At 41.4% G+C, this 24,778-nt stretch overlaps 1 protein-coding gene across 2 annotated transcripts in view; it reads left to right on the plus strand.

Moving 5' to 3' along the window:
* PREX1 (phosphatidylinositol-3,4,5-trisphosphate dependent Rac exchange factor 1) overlaps positions 1 to 24,778 on the plus strand; it is a 411,313-nt gene that overhangs the window by 234,614 nt on the left and 151,921 nt on the right. For both annotated transcript variants that reach the window (XM_029611388.1, XM_029611389.1), the window contains exon 10: positions 18,946 to 19,093. In XM_029611388.1, coding sequence (XP_029467248.1) covers positions 18,946 to 19,093 — 148 coding nt within the window. The remainder of the gene's footprint in view (positions 1 to 18,945; positions 19,094 to 24,778) is intronic.

A 24,778-nucleotide genomic window follows, 5' to 3' on the forward strand; every position in this document is an offset into this window, starting at 1 on the left:
TTGCAACAGAAAGGTGACTCAATTATGCTTTCTGTACAGGTCAGATGGTGAGCCAGCCTCAGACGCCTTTGCTCACCATTGAGGCAAGGATCTTCTATATGTGTATCCTCCAATTCCTCTGGTGACAAAGACTTTCCTAAAGTTTGGAGAGGACCGAGGGACTATGATCCACATAGCCACTCTTTTGCCGAGACAGATCTGGTTTTCACTCCTTTGGAAGTTGTCCTTCCGGAGACTGATCAGTCTGGGGACTTCCCCAGATCTCATCATACAAGATCAGGGCAGGCTGCAGCATCCCAACCTCTAGGCCCTGTTGCTCACAGCCTGGATGTTGAGAGGCTGTTTCTGCAGCTGCTTGATCTTTCAAAAGATGTGTCTCAGGTTATAGTGGTTTCTAGAAAGCCTTCCACTAGAGTCATATGGACTGAAGTGGAGGAGGTTTTCCATGTGGTGTGAGCAGAAGGCCCTAGATCCGTTCTCCTGCCCCACCCAAAAACTACATGATTACCTTCTACAGCTATCAGAGGCAATTGGTGCATATCACCAAGGTGTAGATGGTACATCCATTTCTGTGCAGCCTATAGTTTTATGCTTTATGTGGGGCCTGCTTCAGTTGAAGTCTCCCCTAAAGCCTTCCGCTATATCTTGGGACCTCAAAGTGGTGTTAGCTCATCTGATGAAAGCTCCTTTTGAGCTGCTGCACTCCTGTGACCTGAAGTACCTGATCTGGAAGATCATATTTTTGGTGGCGGTCAGTGAGCTCCAGGCCTTAGTTACTTATCCACCTTATACCAATTTTTATTGTGACAGATTGGTCTTGCATATGCACCCTAAGTTCCTGCCTAAGGTGGTGACAGATTTACATCTTAAACACTCCATCGTCCTGCCAACATTCTTTCCCAGGCCCCATTTGCACCAAGGCAAACGAGCACCTCACAGTTTGGATTGCAAGAGAGCCTTAGCCTTCTACCTGGAGTGGTCAGAAGCCCATAGAGTCCACCCAACATTTTATTTCTTTTGTTAGGAATAGGTTGGGAGTTGCCGATGCCAAGTATATACTTTTCAGTTGGCTAGCAGATTGCATCTCCTTCTGTTTTGCCCAGGCAGGACTGCATCTTGGCAGTCATGTTAAGGCTCATTCTGTCAGAGCCATGGCAAAGTTGGTGGCCCACTGATGAGCAGTTACCATGGAGGAGATCTGCAAGGCTACAGCGTGGAGCTCTCTCCAAACATTTGCATCACACTACTGTCTGGATAGGTATGGCTGACATCATAGTAGGTTCGGCCAGTTTGTCCTTCGGAATATCTTTGAGATGTAGAATCCAACTCTCCCTGCCTAGGACCCATTGTTTGGGTTCAGGCTGTCTCCCCCTCTGTTACCAACAGTACTGTGTTTGTTGTGCCCGTTGGCACCTGGTTGGTGCTTGTTGGTTCCCTTCCGTGTTGGGGAGCAGCCTGTAGCTAGCAATTCACCCAAGTGTAAGGACTACCATCCTGTTTGTCCTAGGAGAAAGTGGAGTTGCTTTCCTGTAACAGGTTTTCTCCTAGGACAGCAGGATGTTAGTCCTTATGAAACCCGCCCACCACCCCGCGGAGTAGGGTTTCTCCTATTTTTATTTTTTATTGGAATTCTATATTACAAGACTGAAGAGGGACTCCACGTGGACGCGTGGTATATGGCATGCTGGGCATGCTTAGTGTGCCTAGTCAAAGTTCCAGAAACTTTGACATAAGTTTTCCGTACCAGCCTCCATCCTATGATGGAAGTGTGAAGACTAACCTTCTGCTGTCCTAGGAGAAAACCTGTTACAGGTAAGCAACTCTGCTTTATACTCTTAATCCGCAGGCTCTTGTACATAATGTGCTTCAACCTGGTATCATAGGAAAAGCACCCTGAATCACGTCATTTGCCTGTTCCCCACCTATATTTGCCAATTTATTTTCATATTCTTAAAAAGAAATTGTTTAATTTTTATTTCAATCAAATTTTAGTATATTTTGAAAAAATCATTATAAAAATATTTTGTACTTAGCTGACTCACTTAATTAAACTTATACCGCTCGCTTCACAATGACTAATGCTTTCAAATAGAGACCCGACACTGATAGTGTTTCAGCACCAGCGACCACTTTCTTCAGGGGATCAAATCACAAAACTTTCAACCCGACCTCCCCAGGCTCTGCTTGGCTTTCAGAAAATGGTCCGCCGCCATGTTTGACACATCATAATGCAGAAAAGGGCCTGTGTGCCAGTAAGTGTTGACATAGGAGTGTGTTGACTTGGTACACTAAAAATAAAAAAAAAGGAGACCAAAAAAATACTTGTCACCTAGAACAGTCGAAATCAATCCTGAAAGAAACCCTAGGCACTCTAGCCCCAGCCTTTTTTCTGGGGCTAGAGTGCCTGAAATATCCTCCCAAACAGCATTTGAGCCTCTGAACTCTCGGCCTCCCCCTTGTCCAGCCCCACCCAGTGGAAATCAGGCCTCTGACCCCTTATATACTGTTTTTTTCTCCCATTCTGTGTCTATGGGACGAATCAGGCCCTTACTCCTGTAATGTTGGAGAATGCCTTGAATAATATTTCTTAATTTCAAACAACTCAACATATTAAAAAATAAGGCCTGGATTCACCATTCTATCGCAGAATGGTGAATTCAGCGAAAACGGGGGTTGGGGGGGGGGCCGGCCTGCGAAAGCTGGCAGCCTTCACACCACCATAGTGTTTTCGCTGCCGGCTTTCGCCCCCAATAGCGCCACCGTGAAAGGTGGCGCTATTGAGCGCGCCACTGGCGACGATAACGTTACTTACCTTATCACCGCCAGCAAAGACACCGCCGAGTCTGCCTCCTCGCCGCCACGACTCCTCCCCTCGCCGCCTCGACTCCGCCCCCAGCTTGCTATTGCATGCGAAAAGGGCCCCCCCTAAGAGAGAATTTCCTTTGGGGAAAATGAAATATGGGTATTAGAAAAGAATATGCGCCAGAATGAGTCTTTATTTCTCCTGCTCCATAAGAGAGCAGTGTAGAGTGGCGTAATTGCAGTTTAGGGGGGTCATTTTGTAAACAGCTTGCATAAGAAAGTCTGCCAAGTTTGTGCATAAATTACACCAGTTTCCAAAGCGAGCTTAGGCATGCTCTCTCGTCTTTGGAAACGATGCCACTCTCACTGCTTGCACATCTGCTAATGGGTGCCCAGGAAAGTTTGCAGGGAAACCTTCCATGCAGGACCCTTCTCCCGCCCCTCTTGGCCCAGGTAAACTGACTTGCAGACAGGACCTACCCGCCTAGGTTTCCCCGCATATCGGGCGGGCGGTTTATAACGAGTCATTTGAAAAATACCCTCTTACTTGTTTTGTACTGCACATTAAATAAAACAAGGTAAGCGAGCTGTGGACAGGTTGGGCAGTAAAGTGCGTCGAGTAGTGGAAACATAACGGGTATAGAGTTAATATTTAAGCCATCAATCTGTTTGGTTTTTTTTTTTTGGGGGAGGGGGGTTTAACGGGGGATATATTCTTTAGTCTGTGAAATGACATTTCCGACCTGCTCAGGAAACACAAAGCCACAGAGATAGAGACCCGCAAACCTTTTATTGTTAACTTTCTTGTAACACTTAAGGGAAGAGGAATTGACTGCGTTGACACCATTGTCTCTGGGAATATAATAAGGATTTCCTTTACTTAAAAAAATTTTTTTTTTGTTTTTTTTTTGTTGATGCTCGGCGGTTTCCTCCTGCTCCTACCAGCTTCCAGCTCAGCCGTAACTGGTCTCTGCTGGGGATATGGTGCCATGAGGCTTCATTCGCACCAACCCACACCCCCCTGCCATGCAGCTGTTGCCAGCACAAGTCTTGATCAAGGCCACAGATCACGGCTCTCTCTGAAACTTGGCATACGTGCGCCCTAAGCCTGGTTTGAGTGGTGGTTGACTCTCTCCTCTCCAGGGGTCCTGAGTGCTGCCTCTGCAGCCCACTGAGTTCCTGGGCCGGCCCTCTTTTCACTCCTTTGGGGCTTAGTAGTTATGTTCTGGATGGTGCGGTGACTGATTATCATGGATTGCAATAAGAGATAAAAGGATTATTTTATGGGAGCGAGTATTTGTGTTTGCTGGAGGCTATGCTTGATGCCCTTTGCAATTTGATAGTACAGTCATTGACCTGTTATCTGACCCCTTGGGACCTGAGCTAGGTCAGATAATCGGAAGCATCAAATATCTGGTGCTTACTTGGAATGTGTGGCATTACAAGTCAATGAGAGGTTGGGGTGAGAGAGAGACTGAGACAAGGTGCTGATTGACGGTGACCTCCGATGTCCAGACAGGGTTGACTTGCTGGAAGGATGCGTCCCTGGTGGCCAACTGTGATTGACAGCAAGATCGGTTATCTGGACTTTTTTGATTATTGTCCAAGCGTGGTACATCTATCACCAAAACGATTACTTGGACTAGTCGACTACTTGGCAGTTGGATAATAGGTAGATAACTGTAGTGGATTTTATAGTAAGTGTGATACATTCCTTGTATTTGAAGAATATCTGAAACTATTAGAAACAAGCTAGCAGCTGGTCTGTCTGGCAGACTGCATAGGAAACCCAGGAGACTGGATGTTTGGGCAATGACTGTGCTTGCCCTACTGACTTTTTAGATTATTATAGAGCTTTGTGCTTTGGACGTGAGAAAGGATGGGTGCTGGAGAAAGCTAAGAGAGGATCTTGTAGCTTCATTAGTATCCCAAGAATAGTGGAGTATCAAGGAGAAATGCAAAATAGTCTGTCCTGGATAAAGAGAAATATCTTACATGTGGTCACACTCTGGCAGGCAGCTGGAATGCTTCTTTAGTAGTGTAGACACAATAACTGGGCAGAATGGATGGATAGGTTGGTCATTTTCCGCTGTCATCTGCTGTTTTACTGTGTTATGCCAATAATTTGTAAACTGAGAGCACCGGGGCTCATTTGATAGATGAGCTGTGTAAAGTGATGGTATGATGAACGTTTATTTGATGAATGTCTGTGCAAATTTAAGCAATTCATCATTTCAGCTATTATATTCCCATAGAAAAATGAACAAACTTTCTCTAGCCCCATATTTTATTTCCACTAGCAGGAATGTGTTTTTACTTACATGTTCTAGCACATGAATCGGGTGTTTGTTTCTCTTTAATAACATTAAAATTCAAGGTACAACTTGATAATGTGCCTGCAACATCCTGAAAATGTATTTTTGTAATGATTTATAATGTTTTCAATGGAAACTATTTAGAAGAAAGACATTTCTAGAAACATATGCAGAAGATCATAGTAAAAAGAATTTCTAAGGATTTGCTTTTTCCAATTCCTCTTTGATAACAAAAAAAATAATAATAAAATAAAATCTCAGGGGAATTCCTGCGTCTTCAGCAGGTGTAGGCTGAGTTATTGTACCAGTCACCGCCTTCCCTCTTCTGGGGACGGGAAGTGAAAGTTGCTGTAGTAGCCAAGACAGAAAGCACCATGGATTCTGCAGCTAAATTTCAACATGAATTAGTATTCTTGGAGCCCAACAATTTATAGCATTGATAGAGGGAAATGACTTTAGGCTCCAGGCCTTGTGCTCCCTAGGTCTGATGGTTTTCTAGGGGAAATAAGTTACACAAATTTACTGGGTTCTTAAACCAAATCAGGTGAGTTTTCAAAGCAGTTATGCACATAAATGTAGCATATACTATTGTAGCAATTTTCAAAAGCCATTTACGCATGTAAAGAGTACTTACCACGAGCAAATCCTATGGACAATTCAATGGCATTGATTGTAGCAATTTTCAAAAGCCCATTTGCACGGGTTCAGTGCATTTACACATGTAAATCCCAGTTTTACACATGTACATGCTTTTGAAAATCAGACCCAAAGTGTGCAAATATTTCCATCAATGTTCAATGTGAATATAATGAAGACCAGATTCCGTTGAGAACAGCAGAGTTGAGAACCAATGGTAAATGAAATGGTAATGATTTTGTATTTAATTCTACACTCTTTTTTCAGTCTTTTTGGGGTTCTAAAATTGACCTGGGCCAAAAGTAACCCGGTTTTATCCACACTTGTAAATACACTGAGGAGAGACACTTGAAGGGGGGAGGGAGGGGCGGTCTTCACCTACACTCCTGTTTTTGATTTGACAAAGTCTGCGTGTAAGTGTACACAAATTTACTGGGTTCTTAAACCAAATCAGGTGAGTTTTCAAAGCAGTTATGCACATAAATGTAGCATATACTATTGTAGCAATTTTCAAAAGCCATTTACGCATGTAAAGAGTACTTACCACGAGCAAATCCTATGGACAATTCAATGGCATTGATTGTAGCAATTTTCAAAAGCCCATTTGCACGGGTTCAGTGCATTTACACATGTAAATCCCAGTTTTACACATGTACATGCTTTTGAAAATCAAGTGGAACTTTCTGTAAATGGAAGTGTGCATGCGCACACTTGGCCAACTAATAGAGGATTTTCAAAGCAAACATGTGCACTTACGTTTCCTTGGGAAATACTCAGCAAAGTCTGCGTGTAAAATGTACTACTCTGCAGGCTGTTTTAAAATTACCCTCTTTAAATTCTCAAGAATTGCTCTTGTCTTTGTGTAACTCAATGGGTACTATGAACTCCTAATGTGTGTAAATGAAATGAGACAGTCAAGCAAGTAAACGAGACAGTGGCATGAACCTCCAGAATGACAAAGAAATGGAGTTTTCCTCTGTTGATAGAATTACGGCGCATCAAAGGGAATAAGTAGGGTGGTCATTTGACAAAATCAAATGCAGTCAAGCCATGGCATTTGATCTTTAAAACTGATTAGATCGTGTTGAAAAATTAGCAAAACATTGTTTTGTTAATCAAGGAAGATCAAGCCGTCAGCACTCAACAGTAGACAGGATCCCGGTGGCCTAGTCTGAGGTTGAAAGATATGCAGGATAATGTGTTTCCTGCACCGGACACTGGCCAAAGGTAAGATGTATTTCCTTCCCACCATATAAGATTTGAACTTTTGACCTTCCAGTACAAAAGCAGTGCCGCTAATTTATCTAATTTCACATCATCTGGTCCACTACTTCACAAGCACTGCTACCTAGGTTGCTTAAAATAGCAACTGGTCTTATCTTAGCTCTTCTGCTGCTTCTTGTAGATTCCTTACGAATTCTCCTTCCATTTTTATGATAAAGTATTTTATTTCTCATGGTTTACCTCTCTCTTTTTTTTTTTAAATAAAAGGTGTGCATCCTTTTTTTTGTAGTCTTTGGAATTATTTTCTCTGAGTGCACGTCGTTTGTTTATGTTGTGCTCAGGCTTTACATGGCTAGGCGAGGTATCGTGAGGTTCTGATAATGATCAATGCAGCAGGAAGTTTGTTAAGGGTGGGTTTGGCTAAGAGCATGATATTTCAAAACCTTTCAGCATTAATCTCCGTTAAGAAATGAATAAACAAAAATACAATAAAAATATGAAAGGAGTATCTTTCATATCACCGAACTGTGGTCTGAATGATCTAAAAATGTTTTCACTAGTACTGATGCTTTATTAAAACGTGCTTAGCTTTAAGATCTGTAAAGTCACACTGTACAAGATAGGAAGGTGAAGTTTTCGATAACCTTTCCTGTATGTGGTGATAAACTACTGGAAGGGTGGGCATGTTAAACTGAAGAAGCAAAACCAGCAGACAGGCTGGGGACAGCTTCTGGACCAACAGATCCACTGAGGCATAGGTTTAGGAAGGTAAGAGTCCGACAGACACATCTGATGAAGTGCATGGGCACTTGGCCTGAAAAGCTTAAGCCTCAATAAATCTATAAGGTTTCTCCAGCCTCTGTGTAGGTTTTCCTTTCCACTGCCATTCTTCTTTGAGTTTAACAGATGACATGGCCTTTCCAACAACTCCCTGCAATTAATTCAAGTCCTTAACACTAGAATGTATTTATTTGCCGTGGCATTTGGAGGGCTAGTGTTTAATTGCTTTAGCTCTTGAAAACATATAGGACCAATATTTTAATGCTATCCTACATAAAGTTAGAGAAAGAGCATTTTCCATCAAAGACGCTAAATTATGGAATCAATTACCGAGTGAACTAAGGACATAAAAAGATATTAAAGCCTTCAAGAAGACTTTGAAAACTTAGCTCTTTAAAAAGGCATACAACACCTGAATTAGCAGCTATGACAGGCTCTTGCCGATCAGCCTTATATTTTAGTAGGGATGTGAATCGGGCTTCGGACGATTGAAAATATCGTACGATATTTTCAAAATCGTCAGAAATCGGGGGCTCCCCCAAAATGATAGGAAAATCCCACGATATTGTTTGTGGGGGTTCTCTTATCGTTTTGGGGGAGGGCGGGAAAAATGGCACACAAAAATAACCCCTAAACCCACCCCGACCCTTTAAAACTAATCCCTTAGCTTCCCCCACCCTCCCGACCCCCCAAAAAACTTTTTACAGGTACCTGGTGGTCCAGTGGGGGTCCTGGGAGCGATCTCCCGCTCCCGGGCCGTCGGCTGCCACTAATCAAAATGGCGCCGATGGCGCGGGCCATCCAGTGCTCCTACCATGTGACAGGGGCCGGCCAATGGCACGGATACCCTGTCACATGGTAAGGACAAAAGGCTATCGGCGCCATTTTGATTAGTGGCAGCCGATGGCCCGGGAGCGGGAGATCGCTCCCAGGACCCCCACTGGACCACCAGGTACCTGTAAAATGTTTTGGGGGGGGTCAGGAGGGTGGGGGAAGCTAAGGGATTAGTTTTAAAGGGTCGGGGTGGGTTTTTTGTTTATCGGCTCGGGCATAGCCGATAAACAAAACCGCGATCGGGCCGGACGAAAAAAAAACCCCACGATCTGAATTGGAACCGGAATCCGAACCGATTCCGGTTCCGATTCACATCTCTATATTTTAGCTTTTTAAAGTTTTATTTGATTGTTTTTATCTTTTTTCTTTTTCTTTTTATTGCGATATTATATTCAATAATTTAATTTTTTAGATTCAGTTAAAATATTATTTATTTCTGTTTCTTAATGTTCATTGTATAAAGAATTTGTTTTGTAATTTACTTTTTTAAGACCATGTTTTAATTTTTCTGTAAACCGTTAAGAATGAATTACAGATTAACGGAACATAAAAGTACTAAATAAATAAATAAATAAATCTTATTTATTTATTTATAAGTGTTTTTATTCCACTTATAGCAATAAGTTGTGCTAAGCAGATTACAATTTAAAAAATCATAGCTTAACAATCTTAAAATTAAATATAATCAAATAAAACATTAAAATATACAACCAAATCAGGTTCAATAAAGAGAAAAATACCAGCTACTACCGACAGTACTATTACTTGAAAGTGTGCGAAAACAAATGTGCTTTTAATTGTTTCCTAAAAATACTAATATCATTAATTGCCAGTAACCCTCCAGGCAAAATGTTCCATAATTTTGGCCCTGACACAAGAAAAGATTTTGGGCTGAGAGAGGATCACAAAAAAGTTAACTTTTTTACCACTACCATCAGTGAAGATTGAATGTGATTTGGAGTGATGAAAGGTGAAAGAAGAGTAGATTTGTACCTCTTATTCTCTACCTAGCTTGATTGCAGCTAGGTAGAGAATGCATCAAGTTAGGTAGCAAATGTAACTGAGCCTCCACAGAGGCTCTCTCTCTTTTTTCTCTCTCTCTCTTGTTTCGGCTGGTAATGCAGGCATAACACACAGAAAAAAGGGGTAGTTAAATCCCACGATAGCGTGCATTACTTTATCGCACGCCATGTTAACTGACCCTCATTTCCATTTACTCCGCCCAAACTCCCCTCACTCGAATACTAGTTTTAAATTTGCATATGCATTTCACAATGCGGTATTTATCGCAGGCGTTACGGCGTTATTGCCTGTGTTAGGGTCCTGATGCATTTTGATAAATGACCCTCTTAGTTATATACTGCTGAATGGATTATTTAAGTAATACTTGACGGAGAAGACATTTACTGATAGTTAATACCTTGCTGGCAGGAGTTGCTTCAGGTCTTCACACACTTCCTTTAAGCAAACTGGGCGGGCGCCCAGAGTGCCAAAGTTTTGGGGGTGGCAAAATCTTGCCAGCACGAGGCACAGAGTGGTGCTGTGCCGAAGCCAGTATACCGAAGAGGGAAACCCTGTACTGGAGCTGCCAAATGTCTGTAGGGTGCCAAATGCTCCCTCATTGATCTTGACACTAGGGCTTTAACAGGAAAACCCAGTCTTGGAGGTAATTATTAAAATAACACTAACTGTATTCTTAAACATATCAAGCAGCCTCCTTCTGGATTGACTGTTTCCTTTATTGGTTTAATCTCTGTTTTCTTTCCTTTTTTTTTTTTGGCTATACTTTATTTCTCATGTTTTGATTACAACACCAAAAACAAAGCGAAGAATGACCCTACAGCCCAAAATGAATCCATAAAACAAATAGGGTCATATTTAATTCAATAAACTACTAGCAAATTGAAAAATATCAGCAGTAGACTTATTCTAATGATAAAATTGCAAAGGTTCAGTCTAACCCTGAAGCAAAATTACACTATTTAATCGATTGCTGTGGGAAATTTCAATTCATGCATGAAGTAGTATTTTTAGTACTGCAAAGGGTGTTACTGAGTACCGAAGCACGTAACAGGTGGACAATAAAGATCATAAACGCTTGTTTCAGATCTAGCACCTAACATCAGATCGCAAGTGTAAAAATAGTTCATAGTCCCTTATCTTAGATAAGTAGAGTGACTCTTTCTCCAAAGAGAGATTGGATGTGATTCCAACCCCAAAGTTGATCTTCTGCTGCTCCTGTGCAAACTCTTCACTCGAGGGCCAAGGTCTCCATGTGTTATGTCATTCACAGAGATTCACCCAATTGCTTGAAACAAAATGTTATTTAATCCAAGGTAACGTTCACGTGGACAGGATGCATTCCTCAGGGATAAGGTCAAAAGTAGCTCCAAATACCAATCCAAATCCCAAAGCTCTTTTAGGTTTTACCCAAGTTTTGAATTTAAGTGCAATTTTTTTTTGTCATGTCTACATTACCTGGTTTTAAATTCTATTTCTGAGCTCTCTTTTCAAATATTTGTGCTACATTCATTACTTATGTGCCTCACTGTGATGCCCGCATGGGATTCTGATGATAATCAGTACAGCAGCATCCTCAGTTTACATAGATATTAGAGCGATTAAATAAGAGGTGTTCTCAGAAACTTTAAACCAATGTGACTTCAAGAATTAAAATTAAATATGAATGAGAGAGGGAGTTGTTAACAAAGTAATTTAATGAATTTAATTATCAACTGTACAGGTTAAATGCTGGGGTTTTTTTAGTACGACTGACTTTTTTAAAGCTGAAATCAAGCTGTAATTTATTAAAATGTATTTTATGCAAAAGGTATTTGCTTTTAAACTGTGCAGATATTTAGACTAAACTGTAGACCCAATGTACTAAAGCACGTTAACACTATTGCAATTGTTAAATGCGATCACATGCTGTTAATGTGCATTAGTCATATTCTTAACGTGCAGAAACTAGCTTGCAATGGTGTTAATGTGGAATCTATGCTAATGAGGTAGTGTTATGCAAAAGTTTGCAAAATAGCTCATTATCTATTAGCGCAGCGGAAAAGTATCCACGTTAAAATGTATAAAGCACATCGCAGATGCATTTATGCAAAAATGTAACTGCGTGTCGGGGAGTTGTCATCTGTATCTCCAGCATCCAGCATCAACCTACATCCAAAAAAGACATTAACATGCTACAAACCTTCTCCATTCCGATTATCCCTCGCTCAATCCCCACCAGAGCTAACGCACCATTACTCAATCTACGCTCAAAGAGATCTCTGATTCCAATCATGATCTCCCCAATAACACAATTCCTAGGTCTATCCTTAATAACCTTAAGCCTTCTAAACTCACAGTCACTCTCAAAAAAATCTCACTTGCTCAACGACCATCTCCTAGACTCTCAACCGGACATTTGTGCCATTACCGAAACATGGCTGAAAAACACTGATACAGCCATAATCAACCAACTACCAATACAACAATATGACGTCTTCTCTATCCCCAGACCTAAAAAAAGAGGGGGTGGAATAATGTTAATCACAAAAAAAGAATTAAGACTAACTCAACAAGCCTTCAAATCTACGACTAAATTAGAAATCGGATTATTCAAATCCTCCCAACTCCAAATCTGCCTTATTTACGCCCCCCCAGGGCTCCTAGAAGCCGACCCCTCTCCACTCATCGAAATTATAGCCAAACATATCGACTCCATCTTACCCGCTATCATTTTAGGAGATTTCAACATCCATGTTGATTCTCCCTCCCCATCTTCCAATTGCGAAGCCCTACTTTCCTCCTTCCAGGCTATGGGATTCAATCAAATCATAAATAATCCCACCCACAAGGCAGGCCACACGCTTGACCTGATATTCACTAATGAAACCATCTCGCCCATCTCCCCACCTTCCTGCTCCCCCATCCCCTGGTCAGACCACTCGTTGATAGTTACAAAACTAGCCATTAATCAAAAACAGACCCCTGTTGCTTCCAAATCCTCCATCCAATTCAGGAAACCTTGTTCAATGGACGCACTCAACAACAGCCTTGCCAAAGACCTATCCAAACTGGACTTCACAGATGCTGATACCGCAATTAATTCCTGGCAAACAATCACACACGCAGTAGCAAACTCAATTTGCCCATTATCCTCAAAAATTATCAACCCAGCACGCTCGAACAAAAAACCCTGGTTCTCTACGGAATTAAGAAAACTCAAACAAGACCTACAACACAAGGAACTACGCTGGCGGAAAGACCCCTCCCCCACATCATTGGCTACTTACAAAACAGCAATGAGCTTCTACAGAACATCGATCACCCGCACCAAACGAGATTTTTATGCCAAAAAAATACACGGTTTCCTATACGACCCGAAAACGCTCTTCTCATATGTGGCAGCCCTCACCACTCCCACTTCCCCTACCTTCTCAGAAGAAGAAGCCCAAAACAAATCTACAGAGTTGGCGATTTTCTTTGACAACAAAGTCAAAAACCTACTTGGCCCACTGGCAACATCCAACAAATCATCAATAGCCTTACAACCCCCCAGCCAAACTCCTAGCCAAAATCCATCCTCTACTATTCTTAAACAGACGCTAGTATCTCTTGAACCTACATCATCCCTGGAAATAGAATCGATTATCAAGAAAATGAAACCCTCATCTCACCCTCTAGACCAAATACCAACCAAACTTCTCCTCACCATTCCTAACACCATTGCCAGATCTCTGGCAGACATCATAAATTGTTCCCTCAATCAAGGATCTGTCCCTGACTCCTTAAAAATTGCTTCGCTGAAACCCTTACTAAAAAAACCCAATCTGGACCCAGCCAACCCAGCAAATTTCCGCCCCATCGCAAACCTACCTTTTATAGCTAAAATAATGGAAAAACTTGTCAACTTCCGTCTCACCGACTACTTGGACTCCCACAATATCTTATACCCTTCTCAATTCGGTTTCAGGAAACGCCTAAACACAGAATCCCTCCTTCTTTCTTTAACGGACACCATCCTGATGGGCCTTGACAAGGGACAATCTTACCTCCTAGCCCTACTCGATATTTCTGCGGCGTTTGACACGGTAAATCACGACATCCTCATCAGCCGTCTAATGGAAATAGGCATCTCTGGCTCTGCACTGCTCTGGTTTAAATCCTTTCTGAACAACAGGCACTACAAAGTTAAAATAAACGACAAAGAATCCCACCCCGTCCCATCAAAACAAGGAGTACCACAGGGCTCTTCTCTGTCCCCTACCCTGTTTAACATATACCTACTTCCTTTATGCCAGCTGCTCAATAGCCTCAACCTCACCCATTTTATATACGCAGACGATGTGCAAATCATAATCCCCATCTCGGACCCCATCTCCTCAACTCTAAATTTCTGGAACGACTGCCTACATGCCATCAACCAGCTTCTCACGAATCTCAACCTGGTCCTAAATACGTCCAAAACGGAACTCCTGGTTATCTCCCCTAGCGATAACCACCCCTTCACTAATAACACAATAACCCCACTAGCAAGCCATGTCAGAGACCTTGGGGCCACCCTTGACTCCAGAATGAATTTCAAAAAATTCATTAACGCTACAACTAAAGAATGTTTCTTCAAGCTACAGGTCCTGAAGCATCTAAGACCGCTCTTACACTTCCAGGATTTCCGTTCTGTGCTTCAAGCAATACTGTTTTCAAAGATTGACTATTGCAACGCTCTTCTACTCGGTCTCCCCGCCTCTTCGACCAAACCTCTACAGATGCTGCAAAACGCAGCAGCCAGGATCCTTACAAACACACGGCGCAAGGACCACATCACACCTATCCTAAAAATCTTACATTGGCTTCCTATTCAACATAGAATACTGTTCAAAGCTCTCACTATCATCCACAAATCGGTCTACCAACAATCCTCTCTCCAACTCACCTTCCCTCTGGAACTACTTACATCTTCAAGACCAATAAGAACTGCCTACAAAAGTAAGCTCAAGGCCCCTCCCAACAAATCATCAGTTCACAACTCCATCCACAAGCGAGCTTTTTCAACAGCAGGTCCCCTACATTGGAATTCGCTTCCTCAAGACTTACGCCAGGAACAATGCCATTTAACCTTCAGAAAAAAACTTAAAACCTGGCTGTTCACACAAGCCTATCGTTGAAGGATTCCATATTAACCAACTCTCTCTCACCCTCCAACCCACCCTTCTCCCTCCCCGCACTCCCAAACTTTTTTCACTTTTTCCCTTTTCCACTCGCAACCTCAACCCACCCTTTTCCCTCACCCCCGCCACTCCTCCCATCTGACATAACATGTATATTCCAGCTGTATATATTCCATATATATATATTTCCATGTATATTTCCGCTGATTATAATCCATGTTTTCTGTATTATTAATTTATTGTTTTATGTTAATTTATAGTTTGTAATTTTGTTAACTTATTGTTCAATTACTTAATTCTGTCCTATCTTCCGACATCCATGTTTTTACTCTCCCTGTTTTAATGTAACTTCTCTTTTCCACTTATACGTTAATTGATTTTTCCCCTTGTTCTAATGTAAACCGGTACGATAAGACCTGGTCTTGAGTGTCGGTATAGTAAAAGAAGTTAAATAAAAAAAAATAAAATTAACATTACTGCGTGGGCTGTTGTATTTTGTGTAATACTTTTATATCACCTTCCTTGAAACAAGTTCAGCCCAAAGCGAGTTACATCAAACAAATAAAACAAAATAGAATATATTATAGAGTAGAGGTTAGAGCAGGAGGCTGCACACTAGGGAAGCCAATGCTCATATCCCACTGCTGGCTGCGCCTTGTGATCTTGGCTAAGTCCCTTCACCCCAAAAAATGTGGAGTAATGAGCAAACCCATAGCAAGGGAACAGGTGTGTTGCAATAATATTCACAAATGGTCCAACATCCCCAGAATAAATATTTTAAATAAGCAATAAGTGCCTTCAAGGTATGTACACAGCAGTATTTATTAGAGAATCCGTCCACAGGGACCATTTGTGAATATTATTGTAAAACACCTGTTCCCTTGAAGTCTCTTCACCCTCCATTGCGTTGGGTACAGATTTACAGGTCAATACAATAAGATGCATTCAGTAGAATGCACATTTTGGGGTAGATTTTAATACTTGCCGATTTTATAATATGCGTGCGCCGGTGCATACACATGTTATAAAATCGGGTGGCCGCGTGCACATGCGCGCTGGATTTTATAACCGCCACACCAGCAAGTTACCGGCTGGCATCCATCCCGCCCCGCCCCACCCCTCCCTGCCCAGAACACGCCCCCAGACCGCCCCCTTTTCAGGGCACGGGACTTATTCGCATACCGGGGTTTACGCCCATGACCGGGCCCATTTGAAAATTCGCCTGGCACGCGTAAGGCCAGGCCATGTGCGTAAACCCCGAGATTTCCACGCGCCGGGAATTTAAAATCTGCCCGCATGTGCTCACAAACCTTACTGTCGATGCAGGAAAGAGGTTTGTGCACAAAAATGTTGCATGTAAAACTGTGCGTCCTGCTTAGTGCCCTCACACGCAAATCCCATCAAGTGAGGGCATTAAGCAGTACTCCCTGATGCCGAGAAGTGCGCTTGGCCTAACTTGGGTTTTCCTAGTGCTAGAAACTTTACTCCTGGTGAAGGATGGAGTTAGGTTTCCAGTGCTGCTGTCCCCTTGCAGAAGTTCAGTTTGCAGATGGAGGCAGAGCAATATTGGAAAATCATAAAACGATGTAGTGAAGAAACTTAAACAGAAACTTTAGGGTCTTTTTAAAAAAATATACACGAGCCAAAAAAAAAAAAAAGAGAGATTTTCAGGGTTGTTTTAAGTTTTGGCCCTTTTAAAACAAAGACAAAGTGGCCGATGCAATAAAATGCGCCCAGCCGAAGACACAGGTTTACGCATGGTTGGACGCTCGTTTTGGGCGTGCCAGACTAGTACCTGATGCAATGAGGAGATTAGCACGTCTGAAACGCCCGCCCAAATGGCTGCGTAGCCGATAGCGCTCAGCACATGTATGTATGTATGTATTTATTTATTTATTTGGAGTTTCTTATATACCGATAGCCATTTGCACATCGTATCGGTTTACATACAACTGATAACTTATGGGTATAGCCCTTACAAAGAACAATAGCAAGATGTGAAAAAAAATATATACAAGAGATATATGTAAATAAAATATATATGTGAAAATATACAAGAGATATATATGTATATAATAACAGGGAGTATATAATAGGGTATCTAAGCTATAAAAACATTAATTAGAAAAAGATTAATTAGAAAAAACATGTAGATGAGGCTATTAGCTGTTACCCCTCCCCGATGCAGAAAATCACCCCAGGTGCCAACGCACACTTCTGAATGCAGAAAATTTAACTCCAGCCGCGGAGCTGGCGTTAAGTCACTCCGCGAGTCAAGGGCTCATGATAAATTAAAAATTACTGTCCTCTGTGGTTCCTCCTACTTAGTATCGTTGTAACACTATCGTTGGTGTTTACAAAGATAGGTATAGTATAATGGTTTGATATAAAAAAAAAAAAAAATTCCTGGGCACACACTTTATATGCACGCTTTCCGCGCACACTGTATACCCGCACACTTTACACGCACTTCATGCACGTACAATAGCAAGGGGTGAAATCGGCCAGAAGCGGTTAAAACGGATGTGCACCCGATGAATTTGAGCTAGGGACGCACAAGGTTTTCCTAGCACATCCTTTCTAACACAGCCCCTCATTTTAATATTGCATCGGGTGCTCAGGGGATGTGGCTGTTTGCGCACTAGGAAAACTTGCTCTCAGAATGAGCGCCTGTTTTAACATAGAAATGATGGCAGAAAATGACCAAATGAACCATCCAGCGTGCCCAACAAGCTTATGGTAGTATCTGCCGCGCCGTGCAGGTTACCCCCCATGCTTCTCAGTTTCCCAGACTGTAAAGGTCAGGGCCCTCGCAGTTTGCTGACTGAATTCAATTCCCCTTTTCCCACTGCCGTCGAAGCAGAAAGCAAATGTTGGAGTTGCATCTGCAGCATCAGGCTTCTTGGTTAAGAGTAGTAACCGCCACACCTGCAACTTACCCCCATGCACTCTTTTCTTCATTCACATCCTCCAGCCTTTAGGGATCCACAGTGTTTATCCCATGCCCCTTTGAATTCTTTCACATGTCTTATTGCATCGGCCTCAAACTGAGGAGGTAAAATAAATTATAAAATAACAATCCCCGATAATACCCACTGCTGACAGGCAAAACAAATATAAACACAGGCCAGAAAAATGTCTTCTTTAGGAAACAAACCAAGCAAAAGCTTAAACCTGTCCTTCTCCTCTCCCCACAAGCCATCAAGAATTGCAGTTGCTAAGTTATTTTCTCCAATGCAATAAAGAGACATTAACTTTCACTTTTCCCTTGTGAGGTCTTTATTGGCACTTTGGTCCTACCCCTCTTCTTTGCACGCTCAGGCACAAGGCTGCAACAGGCAAACTCTACACCCCCTCTCCCCTCCGAGTTAGAATGTGCCTGCAGCCTGTGCTGAGCTCCCAATTTGAACTCTGTATGTGCAGTTTTTAACTCCTGAGGCATTGGCTTGGCATTAGCTTAATGCAGTGGGAATTTAAAAAAAAATAAAGCAGCTTGTGCATTAAAACTGGGTGCTGAAATTCTGCGCACAGTCCCCTAGTGCACCGTTTTCTGCATCGGCCTGTTAGATTGCAGGAAAATCCCTTAGCTGAATGTACTCTGCTTGGAAATGGCTGAAAGAGTGGACTATACATAATACAGCACAAAAATACATCAGTAATCTAGATCTGGGGCTCCGAAATCCGCTTTGCTCTCACTAGGGGGAACAGACTCACAGTTCACCTCAACATTATCAGCATAACTGCTAGCAAGAAGAAATAATGGTCATGGTTGCCATTAGCCTTTGAATTTCTGTCTCACTGGTTGGCCTCTGTATTTATAGTATAGCTCAAAGTTTCTTTAAGGGTGATGTGGATGGTTAATGCAAACGATGCTACATGTCCATGATCTGCTTTGCATAATTTTGCTTGCTATATCATTTACATATTAACGCATAAATGTGCATTAATGACAGCAGAGTAAAACAACATATTCACATGTATTAACAGCCGATGTTAATGCGGATTAATACATCGGTCCCTAAATGTCTTTGGACACATCTGTTCATTTTCTGGCAGAATGAAACGCGCTCCGGTTTGTATGTTTGTGGTTCCACTAATGGATCATCAGAACTGGATAGGAGCAGGCATTGCTGGCATCATGCCGTTTGGACCCTCAGCGGCTGGCGTGAGATGTTGATTTTGTATTTCAGGTCTTAAGCTGGGAATGGAGAGGGATGCTTACGTAATGATTGCAGAGAAAGGGGAGAAGCTCTATCACGCGATGATATCCAAGAAATCGAACCTTATCAAGGATCGGAGGAGAAAATTCAGTACGATTCCCAAGTGTTTTCTTGGCAGGTAAGTTGCATTCTGATAGGAAAGGCTCTTTCTTAGCAAAAAAACCAGAGAAATCTAGGAAGTTTCTTAGGAGGGAATGAGATGCCAGAAGTGCTTTGTATTAATTAGAAACGAATTGCACACGATTAGCATTTGCAAACAGTTAATCATTGATGTACTTATATGGGGCACAAAAATTATCATAAAAGGCCAACAGAACATACTCCAGATACCCACAATAATTATTGCAGATATACCAGAAGGAAAGAGAATATAATTTCCTTTGATAAAGGAAGAATGCGGATTTTAGTTTTATTTACTCACCTTTCTAAAGACAGGCTCAGGGGGAGTTACATTCATATCCAGCAGGTAGGTCTCTACCTCAGTGTGTGTACAGTTTAAGTTGGTACCTGAGGTAATGAAGGGTGAGCCAATTTGACCAAGGTCACAAATAGTACGGGAGGTAGAAGCAGGATTTGAACACTGCCTTTGCTGATGCATAGCCCACTGCTTTATCCACTAGAGAATTTGAGAGGTAGTGTGAGTTATTCCATCCCAGCTGTAAAACTTGATTTTGCTGGTATTATTATCATCCCAAAAATAATCCAAACTAACAGAGTCATTCATCAAAATGGTATCTCATTGCGCAAATACAAATTTTTCATAAGGGCGGGATTGGGGAGGGATTTGGGTGGGATTAATAAAAATGAGGGGCAATATTGCATGTTTTTTAATGCCAGAAATAACTACACCTTTTTTCCTGATGTTAAGCTGTGTGATATGCCCGAAATGGCCGTAACGCAATTTGTGATAAACATTGCAAATTGCATTTTGCCCATTTCTGGGCTTAGAGTAGGAAGGGGGAGGGAGGGAGAGAGAGCCTCTGGAGAGGCTGTCACAATATTCAACTATTTATATGACTATAAGAGGGTCATCTTGGTAATTTGAGGTGAGGTGTTGGTGGGGGTTTAGGATTTAGGGGCCAGTTTTACATGCAGAGTGAGATGTACGAACAGCACACTACACCTCAGTGAAGATTTGACCTCATTTGGAGTGAGGAAAGTCTCACAGAGATGAGATTTCTACAACCCAATCAAACTAGGGCAAGAGAACATTGTAGAAATCTCATCTTTGTGAGACCTTCCTCACCCAAATGACATCAAATCTTCACTGAGGTGTACTGTGCTTGTTTGTAGGTCTCACTCTGTATGTCAAATTGGCCCCCAAACTCTAAACAACCACCGAAACCTCACCTCAAGTTATTAGCTGGTCCTCCTATAGTGATATAAATAGTTGACTACTATAAATGCTTTATAAAGACTCTCTCTCTTTCTTTCTCCCACATTTTCATGAATTTAGGCCTCAGAAAGAGTGAAAAAATATGAGGCACTAGAAGGTAATATATTAAGTTAAGGACAAAATTCAATAAGGCATGAAATTTATTTATTTATTTTTTTATTTGGAACTTTTTTATACCGACATTCATGTGCAAAAGAACATATCAGATCGGTTTACAGCGAAACGAGAAACAGCATAAAACGAATGCATTACATCGAACAAGGGATACAGGTAACTGGGATCAAGGGATACAGATAAATATTGAGCTCCTCCAGAGAGCGAGTAACTGTTATAAAACTGTTATAAAACACCCAACAAAGTCACATTTTTATGATATCTAACATGGAAACCAAAGCTAACTTCGCTTGAAGATGATGTCGGAGTGAACAAAACCAATGAAAACTGGGTGGTAATGGACCAATGCGTGAAATTAAAGGGGGGGGAAAGGAGAGGAGACAATAAACCAGAGGTGGAGGTAAAACTAAAAGTTAGAAATTAAAATTAAAGATTAAAATAAAATTAAAATTAAAGTAAAATAAAAAATTAAAACTAAACTTTTCTGCGACGCTATGTCTGGTTCAGAAGACCGAGACGTAAAACTGAGAGCTGGTCCAGAAGTTAGCGTGTCTAGAAGGAAGGATGGGTGATCTGAGATTGAGGAAAGGCTTGACCGAATAGCCAAGTTTTGAGTCTTTTTTTGAAGGTTGTCGTGCATCGTTCTAGTTGGAGATCTGGAGGGAATGCATTCCATTGCGGAGGACCAGCTGTAGAAAGGGCTCGTTTCCTAAGAGGGGATTTGGCAGGAGGGGTGTAGAGCGTGTTACTGTATGCATATCTAACCAGTCTGGAGGGCTTGTAGGGACGAAGAGGGATGTTAAGATCGAGTGGAGTGAGATTGTGCATGGCTTTGTGTATAACCATTAGGACTTTGTACAGAATTCTAAATTTGATAGGAAGCCAGTGAAGGTTCCGCAGGATAGGTGTTATGTGCTCTCTTTTGTTGGTTTTGGTCAAAATCCTGGCCATGGCATTCTGCAACATCTGCAAGGGTTTGATGGTATTAGCTGGGAGCCGGAGAAGAAGCGAGTTGCAGTAGTCAATTTTAGAAAAGATGATGGATTGAAGAACTGTGTGGAAGTCTTGGAAGTGTAGGAGGGGTCTCAGCCGTTTTAGGACTTGTAATTTGAAAAAGCAATCCTTTGTAGTGTTATTGACTAATTTCTTTAGGTTCAGATGATTGTCTACGATGACGTCGAGGTTTCTCACTTGGGAGGAGAAGGTTGGTTGAGCGGTGAGGTGGATGTTGGCTGTTGCGTAGTTGTCGTCCTGGGAGATGGAGGAGTTCTGTCTTGTTGATGATAAGTATTAAGTTGAGGCTTGTGAGAAGGAGGTTGATAGATTGTAGACAGGTGTTCCAGAAGCAGAGGGTTTTGGGAAGTGAGTCCTTAATCGGGATGAGTATTTGCACGTCATCGGGGTATATGTAGTGAGTTAACTTTAGATTCGAAAGGAGCTGGCAGAGTGGGAGGAGGTAAATGTTGAAGAGGGTAGGGGATGGTGAGGAGGCTTGAGGGACTCCCAGGGTTGAGCTGACAGGGTGGGATTCTTTGTTGTTGATTCTGACCTTTTAGGATCTGTTGCTAATTTGTTGAAGGACCATCATATCACCAGGGCAGTTACTTGGTAAGATACTTTTCTCCACGAGAATGGTCATAACTAATCATCAGTCCACGGGTCATTTTTTTATTTTAACAAAATGCTCAAGTGTCCATATAGAATCTGTGAGAAGTAACGAGGTTATATTAAAGTTCAAAAATCTTGAAAATGTTCAAAATTCTCTAGAATAACATATGGAAAAGATGCTTACTTGTGCTCAGGAATCAGGTTCAACTATTCCCTTCTACTTAGAAGTAAAGTTCAACTGTGCCCAGTTCTAATGGGCCCGACATGGCACCATGTTTCGAAATACTTGCTTCAGGGGCTTCAATTAACAAGGATATTGGCCCATGAACCCATACAAAAATGCATCGGTGTTCCCCGTCAGCCATCTTTAAAGACCACCACATACCAGTAGTGTCTTTTCCTGAACGGCAATGTAGGAGGAGACCTTTACAGCTGAAACTTTGCTGCGTTTCATGCCATGTTAAAGACAGTAAGTCTATTTTTGTTTTTCCATACTGCACTTTTAGTCTTCTTTATGCTTTCAAGTTAATATTTTTTCCTTGAATTAAATCCCACCTGTTTTTACAAACTTCTACTCGCTTTTCACCCCATTTTACAGAGAGCACAGTTGGCATTTCTTTAACTTTTGGAAGTACAGATGCATTTTTGAGCACAAGTAAGCATCTTTTTCATATGTTATTCTAGAGAATTTTGGACATTTTCAAGATTTTTGAACTTTAATTTAACCTTGTTACTTCTCACAGATTCTACATGATAAAATAAAAAAAGGACCCGTGGACTGATGATTAGTTAATTCCGTTCTCGCGGAGAAAAGTATCTTACCAAGTAACTACCCTGGTGTTATGATGTCCAACAAATTACTTTCATGCCTTATTGAATTTTGTGCTTAACTTAATATATTATATTATTATTATCATAACAGTGTGATGTCTATTGTCTCATTTAGAAGTAAAGTAAAGCCAGGAATGTCTCTCTAACTTTGTTCTGTGCTCCGCTTTGAAAAATTTTATTTGGAACAGTGGATTCTAAATGCTTTAAATAAATAAGAATATTTAAGGGGAATGTTGTGACTCATTGAGTCGGCCTCTGGTTGTTGTACTGTGATGGTTTACAGAGCCATACAGCTAGAGATTACAAAGGTCAGGTTGGATGAGTCAGAATTTTATTTTTTTTTTATTAAAACCTTCCGAATTGTGGTGGTGTTTCCTTTACAAATTCCAGAATGCATTGGCAGGAGAAATACGAAGACTGAACTGAGCCTGCCTGTCCCTTGGTGACCTAGAGTTGTATGAGCATGGCGAAAAAGCCATGTTATTGTGCGCATCAGATGAATTGTGAGAATGTTTTTGTTGACCAATGAGTAATAGGTAGCGTCATGGCAGAGAAAAATATTACACTAATAACATAAAGTGATGGCAATGCTGAGAGAGAATTGTATCCATCTGCCTTTGGCGAGCCAGCTTTTGTTTCTTTCACGTCCAATTATTCCAGTTAAATGCTTCCAACAATTACATGGCACTATAGTATAACAATGTAAAAAGTTGCAAGAAGGAACCTTTTGTTATATAAGGTTTTTTTGTCAATGCATGTTTGAGGTTCAGTTTCTTGTTTCTGTTTGAGAACCTGCCATCAGGGACTGCAGATTTCCTGATGGTACACAGCAGGGGAATGGATCACTGCCTGGAAAGGAACCAAGAGCTCCTGGCAGGTGCTAACCCAAAAGTTGCTGAGAAAAGTGTAATTTCTTCTCCTTAAAAGAGTGCATAATGTTTAAGCACTGAGGCACAACAGCATTCTAGTAGCGTACAGCATAGAAGTTGGAGTGGCTTATTGCAGTTATACTTTTTTTTAAAAGTCCATTTTTACTTAACATCTAACCCTTACTACCATGCTGGGAGACTGGTATGAAATGGAGCCTTCAGCAGTTAATCAAAGATCAGGGTTCCTTCCTGTCATTTTGTAACATAACAGACCACATGCAGGCTTTTAACAGTGTTTACAGGTTACTGCAAAATACACAGAAATAGCACATTCATATATCGCCTTGACATTTCTGGATTATTCTTAAGAATGTTCTTAGAACCCTGTGTTGTTGCGATCAACCTTTTTTTTTTTTTTTTTTTTTGTACTATAAGAAAATACATTTTCAAAGGGACATCTGTGGGTAAAACAGTGCAGACATGGCCCTTTGGAAAATTGCTCACCCGATGACACACGGTAAACTTGCATGCGTGCACCCTTGATGTGCGTAATTTTATGCGCACAGTGGAGAGACATTTGGGGAGGGGAAGCTGGAGTCTGGACAGAGCTCATGTGCCTGCCTGCTTTTCAGTTTTGAAAAGTAAGGCACATAAACTTCCTTCAAAATAATCTCCTTGCACAAATTAGCAGGTTGGTTTTGAAAATTGGTGTAATTTGTTTTTCCTAAGTGAACTGTGAAGAACAACCTCTCCTCTGGCATTGTTTTCAGCCCATTTGCTAGCCTCACAAGTTGGCCTGAAATTGAATCAATTAGAAATCACCACTAGGCCAGCCTCCCGGACTGGATCTGATTTTTTTTTTTTTTTTGCTTTTAATATCAACAAGAAAATTCCTATCGTCTTACTAAGAAATACCCTCTTTAATTCCTGTGTTTGATAGTATAAATATTTACCTGATGGCTGAATTCTCTCTGTTGTTGCTTTA

This window comes from Rhinatrema bivittatum, chromosome 8 (assembly GCF_901001135.1).
Source record: "Rhinatrema bivittatum chromosome 8, aRhiBiv1.1, whole genome shotgun sequence".
NCBI classification, from domain to species: domain Eukaryota; kingdom Metazoa; phylum Chordata; class Amphibia; order Gymnophiona; family Rhinatrematidae; genus Rhinatrema; species Rhinatrema bivittatum.